The following is an 8,448-nucleotide window of genomic DNA, read 5'->3' as shown; positions in this document are numbered from 1 at the left end:
AAAATGTATTTACTTTACGTTGCATACAGGCTAGGTGGATTACAACTTGTCCTGTAACAAAATTAAAGCAAACAGAGGGTTTGGGACTGTGCTGTGAAGTAAATACCACTTTTCCTATGGAGGGAACATGTACCTTTGCTTTCTGTCCCTAGCAAAGTACCAGATTTCGCTGTTTCAGGTACTGGAAGGCACTGTGCTATTACAAATATTGTATGTGGTCCTGTGGATAACACCCACAAGAGAGCAGTTATCAGGATTGACTGGAATGGTGGCTTCTGTACTGCTTGTGTATGGGGCAAATATGGTCTTCAACTAGGAAGCTGTAGCAACTTCATGTGAGTTTTTCTTAAAGTGAATTGATTTCAAAATGAGTTGTTTTTTTTCCCCTCCAAATGATAAGTAGATTACCACGGGAAAATGCAATTCTGTACCTGTTTCAATGTATCAACAAAAAAGGCTGATCCAGTATTGCGGTAAGGGAATTAAAAATTCCCTGAACTTTACAGAAAACTGTGTAGATTTCACCAAAAAGAGTTTAGTTAAATTTTCTGGTTCTCTGCTGTGAAGGATCGTTCAAGAGAAGGACATAAGAATGAATGACGTAGTGGCTTGTTCCTGTGCTTGCTACTTTCAAGACCTGTTTTGATCCAGGAAATAACCTTGGGTTGAGGCAGAGGGAGGAGGTGCCTTCTCCTGTAGTGCCATGAGGTGAGAGTTTTAATCTGGGTGAAGTTCACCAGGAACCTTTGTTGCAATTCAGCATCCTGTAATTACTCTTGATCTGGTTGCAGATTCAGAAGGTACCTCCAGCTGTTCGGCATGGTAGGTCTTTTAACTTTTTATACCCCAACATACAGACACTGTACATCACAAATGTTGCTATGACTTCTAGCTGGGAATGTCCTTCCTAACACCACTTGTGCTAGAAAGCATGCATTTTTCTGGTAGCTGCCTCCTCCCTGAAACCAAAGCTTCAAGTGAGCCAGAGAAAGAAATGAAATGAAGTACTGTCCTGGTTTAACTAGATAGTTCTGGGGACCACTCAGATCTTGAAAGTATTTTCTTGTTTTTCTGCCTAACAAATGTAAAGATTGGTAACCTAGAAACATTACTGCTAAGTTTTGCTGGACCTGAGCCAGCCAAATCCCAATTCTGTTGTCATCCTGAGCTAAATTCTGAATCCAGGGTTGTGGATCTGGAGAGCTGAGTAGTTTGGATATGTGAGACAAGCAGATTTCCCCCTGGAAACTGCAAGAGTTTGGGAAATGTAGTGCTGTCACACCTGAGTAACTGTGCATGTATCAGCTCAACCTGGCTGAATTCAGTAGCTCTGGCTCAGCGTTGTCTGTGCTGCAGTTTAGGTGGTGTTTTGCAAAGCCCTGTAGTGCTTATAGTGTGCCAGTTTGCCCAGTTTCTCACTATCCTTCATAATAAAGAGCTAGACTATACTGATAAATATATTTATAAAGAGTAAAATAAGCATCAGGTTAAGAGTGTTGGAAGTAATCATAACTGCGTAATGAAATCCCTTCCTGGATGGAGTTTCCAAATCATTTTTGTTAATTAGTCTTGCATTGGTTATTGGCTTAAAAAAAAAAAAAAGATCTTCTTGGAGAAGAAAGGATCTGCTGATATACCTTTAGTTTAGTTCTGAACTACTGGTTGTAGAGATGGTCAAGCTAATGGTGAAAAACAGTAAGCAAATGCTCATGCCTTGCTTGAAACATACTCATAGTGTAGAAAACATTCAAGAAGCACAATCCTTTCCCCATGGAGAATTTGAGTGTGCTCAAGAGCTTTTGTGATTTTTGTTGCTGTTTGTTTTATCCCAATCATACAAGCCTTAATTAAATTATTTTTAGGGCATATGGAGAGAAGTCTCAGAGTTGACACATAGCTAACTGCCATGCTGTGAATACATATTATTTCAAGACTGTTAATACTGCAGATTGCAAATATTGTCATTCTAGTGTACACTTTCAGTAAATCCATTGGAATAGGAATATAAAAAGGATAAAGAAAGCATACCTATAACTTCTGGAAGTAGCCAGTGATTTTCTTAACACCCCTAGGTAAAGTGGTGGTGGCTGTCTTGAAATCCTTGGTCTTTTATGCTGACCAACCCTCTGTGTGTTTCCTAGCTGAGCTTATTTTAGCAATGTTGGAGATAGCACTGTAAGCCTGAATTACATTGTCAGCACAATTGTATCAAGTTACCCAAACCTACAAGAAAGTCTGAGAAATGTTACTGGCAGTAATTTTTAAGTCTTTTTCTTCTGCTTTCCACATTTCATTTGAAATCAGTATGGATCTAAGGTGTGTATCTGAGCTCTGAAGCTGGCCTGTATATTAAAGCCTGTTATCCTCTTTATCCTGCTAGTTTCCATTTAACTTTTCCAGTGCAAAGATTTCATTGATTGATCTGTCCTTTTCCAAAGCACAGGTGTGTATTCTTGAAAGAAACAGATTAATTTCTCCATGTGTCTCAGTACTCTGTTGCTTGGTCTGTGCTGCCACTGACTTTTGGTCTCTTCTATTGCTGTGTGAATTGCTGATGAACTCAGTTTTGCTGTCCAAGATCTAACAGAGCAAGTAAGTGATAGAAAATCTTTTGCTTCACCATCTAACTGGAATTATTGTTTACTGAAAGGTAATGGAAGAGACGAGAACTCCATCTGTTTAGACAAAAATATGCAATTGATATGACTGTAATGAGGTCATAACTTGCCAGAAAAGAAGCTCTGAAACAGGAAAATCAGGCTGCACTGGTGAACATGATGAGGAAAGTGTCAGTGTGATAAGACTGCATACTTTATCTACTTCGTCTCTTGGGACTTTTTCCTTCAAATACAAAATCATATTTTGTCAGTAGTTGATTAATTAGATGTTGCAGACAGATCTAGTCAATAGAAAGTAAACCTTGGCTGTTCCTTCACTTCTAGTTTTCTATATCTGATTTTTGGTAGCTATCAGAATACAGATGTGTGGTGAGAGTCTAGACCACCCACTGAAGAAAAATGTGTCCAGGTCCATACCTTCCTGGGGCAAAGACACATGCCTATAAAATCTGTGTGCTGATTTTATATTTAAGAGTGATATTTTGTACTTTTGACAGAAAATGTGATCTTAAGCACTGACTGAAATTTTGATTTTATGTCTCTGTAGCTTAAGATACTATGTGTGATAGTTTAGGTTTCATTTATTAATCTTAAAGTAAATAAAAAGCTTGAACCAAAATATTTAAATTTCCTGACATTGTGCTTGAGATGATAGAGAAATTATGGAAATGGGTCTTAGTGTGTTGTGTTCACTTCTGTTATGTTCTGTAAAACAAAATAAGATTTTCTCAGCAGACTGGGAGAAATAGTTCTGGTTTTGCAATATAATGGCTGCATACTGGAGATCTGGTACATGTGGGCATGAGAGAAGACATAACATAATATGAAGGAATGATCCAATTTATTGGTCAAGAATTGATGCTTCTAGTTGTCAGCCTGTATTTCAGAAGGCACATGAGCTAGCAGATAAACATTTTTTTTTTTAAGATTAAAAAGTTTCATCCATCCATCATCTTTCATGTTCTCACTTGAGTTTTTTTGGCCCTCATTTGGCTTGTTGCTCTACAAACAGCACTGCGCTAAGTATGCAGTCTTACGTTGGTTATAAGGTCTGAAAACTATCAATGAACCCTTCTTGAATTTCCCTTGAAGCACTTAAATTTATACTTGAAAGCTTTATTTTATTAGCACTAGAATTGAATTTAAGAAGATTTCAGTATATACTTTTTATATATATGTGTGTATATATATATATATAAAATAGTTATTTCAGTTTGAGCTTTCCAAAAAATGGATATGCTTGTAGTTGGAATTGGCTAGAAAACTTCTCTCATGTCTTCTACAGTGTTTGCAAGTGGATATCATAAGGATTTTCCATGTTCCATCCTTGTAATTCTGCTGTTTCATTAAAATCAAATAAGCATGCTGTAGCTGCTACTGCAAAACTATTGGCTAACCTTTGTTTTAAAAGAAATGTCTTGTTAGGAGCAGAATTAAATGTTGGCTATGCAGCTGTAAGAAACGGTCATCATTCTACCTTGTAATTATACACATACAACACAGTATGAAGCTCAAAGTTGAGGATTAGAACCCTGTATAGAACAAGAAATCATTAGGAAATGTTTCTTAGCTGAGCTTATTTTAGCAATGTTGGAGATAGCACTGTAAGCCTGAATTACATTGTCAGCACAATTGTATCAAGTTACCCAAACCTACAAGAAAGTCTGAGAAATGTTACTGGCAGTAATTTTTAAGTCTTTTTCTTCTGCTTTCCACATTTCATTCGAAATCAGTATGGATCTAAGGTGTGTATCTGAGCTCTGAAGCTGGCCTGTATATTAAAGCCTGGATTGTCTTTGAAAGTGTTTTTTTTCCAGTGGAGTAATCTTTGAAGTGCTTTCTGTGGTGTAACGACTAGAGTCTGATGCTGTCAAGCTAGGACAAGTGCAAAACAGAGTAAGTCAAGCCTGACCTGAAGTTACTGGACAGTAAATGGACTGGGGTGCCCAGTAACCAGGCTATCATGAACAGCACAAGGTTACAAATCTGGTGGTTCAGAATTTCTTTTACAATCTTTGAAATTTATATACATTTGAAAAAAAAGAGCCCCTCATGAGAACCTGTAGGTAACAAATTCAGTAAAAGTTCAGCGGAGAATGTTTTGATACCTCTAGTTATAAATTAAGAACATCTAAAATGGTGGTAGTGAAGGAGTGGCAACTAGAAATGCAAATGAATGATGACAATGAGGTAGTTAGTGAAAAAGGATAGAGGAGAAGAATGTGCTAATGTTCAGTCAAAACAGTAAGCAGCTCTTTGAAAACATGCTGGGAAAAAATAAGTAGGGAATGGCAAGGGTACATACAGAATGGCTTGGTTTTGATGACTTAGATATCTTAAAAACCAAATGTGGTGAGAATTTCTTGCAAAGAAAACAGTATCATTCTCTTAATTTAAGCTGCAAGTGGCTAGTAACAGATCTGCTTTTCTCTATGCCTATGTGAACACCAGTTTTCTCTCCTGACACTTGTATGTTGGTTGTTAACCTAAAAGGTGAGAGGAAACTGCAGGGAATTGTTCACTTGGATGGAGGACTTCTTAAGGGCATTTGTACATGTGACACTTGTTTGTTTGATTGAATCTACATTTAGACTTGTCGGAAGTAGGAAAAAGGAGGGCATACCTATCTTATCTTATGAAAAACTCAGTACATGTCAGATTAAAGATTTTGTCAAGCTTGATTTTCTCTCGTAATTGCAAAGCTGTGTTTGTATCCAAACAGGAAGCATACCCCACCACTGTGAATATTGCATATAATTCATCATGTTGAAAAGCGTGATCTTATTTGTGAAGTTGAAAATGTTCAGGTTTGAGTTTCAGTAGTTGCACAAAGCATCAGAATGGAAGAAATCCTGCGTTGTGCAGCAAGCTGTCACTCATTCTCATTCAGAACAAGATGAGAAACCTCCTGACTCTGGTATGTTATGAGTAATACTATAAGTCATTGAATTAGACAGTCTCATGGAGCAAGGTGGACTTGCCCCAGAATGAACCATTTCCCTGCACTGTTTTGATATTACTTCATTCGTATGCTTGCTTAATTTAGAACGTTTAGTGTTATGCTCAGAGACACATAACCCATTTCTTATTCTTGGATGATAGCTAACTCTTTCACTTCAAATTCAGGCTCTGCACATCAGAAGTCAAGCATTCATTAATATATCTTAAAGTGTAAATACTACCCTTCCTTCTCTGATTACTCCTTTACTCATTCTTCCCTTTCCTTCACTGGAAGAACTTAGACTATTGGAATAAATATTCCGTAAAAACAATCACATGGAAGTTTTTGGTCACTTTGAGGCCAGTTTTAAAATAATTTTGGTAAAATGTTTTCCGATCCAGTGTGGTATTCCATTCATCTTCATAGGCAAAGCAAGACTTGCTTCAGTTTCACTCAAAAGAAAATACCAAATACTGGAGGATAGTTTGTAACTGAAGGAGTACAAAGGTAATAGTTTTACCAGTTACTTGCAATATTAAAAAATCCCATGCAATTTCCCACAAAGCCTCTACAACAATTTGAACAGAATTGTCTCTTTGCATTTTATTTAATCTTAACTCCCACGGGGGGGGGGGGGGGGAGAAGAGGGGCAAAGACCTTGTTGTCTGGGGAACTTGTTCCACTGCTTGACCATCTTCACAATGAAAAAGGTTCTCCTTCTGTTGAGTCAGAATCTCCCCTGCTTTAATTTAAGACTGCTCCCTTGGCCTGCTGTGTACCTCTGATAGAGACTTAATTATTTCAAAATAATGAAAAAATGTTAAGGCACCTTATTCAGGCACTTCAATTTGTAGGTGCTGGCTGCTACCAGCTGCCCTCCCTGGCTCAAGGCTCTCTATTCTCTAGTCTGAGCCCTCCAATCCTTTCTGAAAGGGGCATCTTCTCTAATCTCTTGACAATCTTTGTGGCCTGTTCCTGCAACAGCATTGTTTCTGGAGATGGGCTTCTTCCTGATGTTAACCTATTGGGGAAGAAAGACTCCCAACTCTGTTATAGGACTTAATCTCTTTATTTGCATTTCTGTAAGGGCAAATCCATAACATTACAAGTCTACCTCAAATTCTGGGTTTAGCTTAACTTCTAAGTTACCTCGTTTGTCAAGTAAAGCTCTCCTCGGTCTGTAAGCCCCTGATGCCCTTTGTAAGGAATGTTAACAGGTCATGGAGAGACCTTGTGCCTCGGCTCTGAGGGGAGCTTGTGAGGGCAGGAGCGTGTGGGTGATCCGGAGAGCAGCCTGGAGTCCTGGCCAGGAAATAAACACAGGTCAGACTTGAATTTGCTCTGCCACAGCGCTGCCGTGTCCGCAGGACTAAAGGACATAACTGAGCCCCGGGGAAAGACTCCTGCGACTACGTGCTGAGCACGCCTCAACTCCTGCTGCAGGTGAGTGCCAGCTGAGGGACGGATCGGGGGGCTGGGGGCTCTTTTTTCTTCGTTATCTCGCTGGTTTGGGCCCCACGGCTTCTCTTGCCGCCTTCTCGGATCTTCAGCGGGAGCCATCGGGGCCGAGAGCCCAGCCATGGGACCGCCTCCCTCAGCGTCGCGGCCGGCGGATGGCCGTGAGGCGGAGCCGCCGTGTGGCGGCGGGGAGGCGGGCCCGGTGGCGGCGGCGGCGGCCCGCTGTGTCGGGCGCTGCCCGGCAGGCGGCGCTGTGGCCGCCCGCGCCGCTCTCGGCTCGTCTGGGAGCTGCGCTGCCAGGAGCCCCCGCGCGTCCGCCATATTGGCGCCCGCGCCGCAGCCGCTGCGCCTTGTTCCTCCATCGCCTCCCGGCGCGGCCCAGCGGAGCCCGGCAGGGGACGGGACGCGGGCGCCGCCGCCGGGCGGGGAGCGGGGCTCGGAGGCCGGGAGGAGCCGGGAAGGAGCCGGGCCAGCGGCCCTGCTGCGCCAGCCGCCATGGCGAGGAGGCCCGGCGGCTCCTGAGGCGGGCGCACACGCACGCACCGAGCGAGGCTTAGCCCCCTCCCGGCCGCCATCAGCGGAGAGAAGCCGCCCGGCCCCCTTCTCCGCCGCGACATGGAGGCCGTGAAAGCCTTTAACAGCGAGGTGCGTGACCCCCTCGCCGGGCTCGGGGAGCGGGCGGGGCCGCGGGGCCCGGCGCCTCGCCGCGGGGAGGGGGCGGCAACGGGCACGGGCAGGGGAGCGGGCGCCGGGCGGTGGCTGGGGAAGGGGCCGGGGCCGCGCAGCCCCGGCCAGGGACAGAGGCGGTGGCGGAGCGGCCTCCGCCCCAGGAAGGTCGGCCCGGGCTGGGGCGGGGCGGGGGAGCGCTCCCCGGGGGCTTCCAGCCCGCGCCGGGCGGGAGAGGGCTGCTGACAGCCTGCGGGGAGCGGCGAGGAGGAAGAAGGGGGGAGAGGATGGAGCGGAGGGGGCCTCCCTCCCGCCCCCCGGGGGGCTCCCCTCGCCTTAGGCCCCCTCCAGCCTCCCTCGATCTCCCTCTCTCCCCGCCTCCCGGAGCTGCCTCGTTGAAATATGGGGACGGGGAGGCCCGGAGGCTCGCCTGGGTGGTCGGAAGGAGCGTGTTCAGAGAGGTCGGGGCGGCAGCAGGCGTTCCTGCGCGCCTTGCACCGAGCTGCCGTGCTGCACCTCGGCGCTGTGAGCCGCATCGCCGGGAATGGCACGCCAGGGCGACAAACACCCCCTTGCCAGCCAGGTAGTGACACGGCGTGGGGCTGCTTTCCGTGCCCCTGGTCAATATTTCTTTTATCGCGAGGCCGTTCGTGCGACAACTGGTTCCTTCCTCTTCACCGCAAGAGTTTGTATCGCTTACCTGTGAAAGTTGAGGCGAGAACAAGGAAACAAACACCTAGTAGGTCATATGTCATAGGAAACTGG

At 44.5% G+C, this 8,448-nt stretch overlaps 1 protein-coding gene across 4 annotated transcripts in view; it reads left to right on the top strand.

The window, feature by feature from the left end:
- Positions 1–7,321: 7,321 nt before the first annotated feature.
- The window catches only part of SCAF8 (SR-related CTD associated factor 8), a 93,542-nt gene continuing 92,415 nt past the window's right edge, over positions 7,322–8,448 (top strand). For 3 of the 4 annotated variants that reach the window (XM_035538835.2, XM_035538837.2, XM_035538834.2), the window contains exon 1: positions 8,144–8,266. In XM_035538835.2, the coding sequence (XP_035394728.1) occupies positions 8,228–8,266 (39 nt within the window). In that variant the 5' untranslated portion in view covers positions 8,144–8,227. Of the gene's footprint in view, positions 7,663–8,143; positions 8,267–8,448 lie in introns of those variants that run through there. The other variant, XM_035538838.2, reaches the window with a different exon arrangement.

This window comes from Cygnus atratus, chromosome 3 (genome assembly GCF_013377495.2).
Source record: "Cygnus atratus isolate AKBS03 ecotype Queensland, Australia chromosome 3, CAtr_DNAZoo_HiC_assembly, whole genome shotgun sequence".
Classification (NCBI taxonomy): domain Eukaryota; kingdom Metazoa; phylum Chordata; class Aves; order Anseriformes; family Anatidae; genus Cygnus; species Cygnus atratus.
Note: the sequence above shows the minus strand (reverse complement) of the source record. Positions and strands in the feature narration are given on the sequence as shown.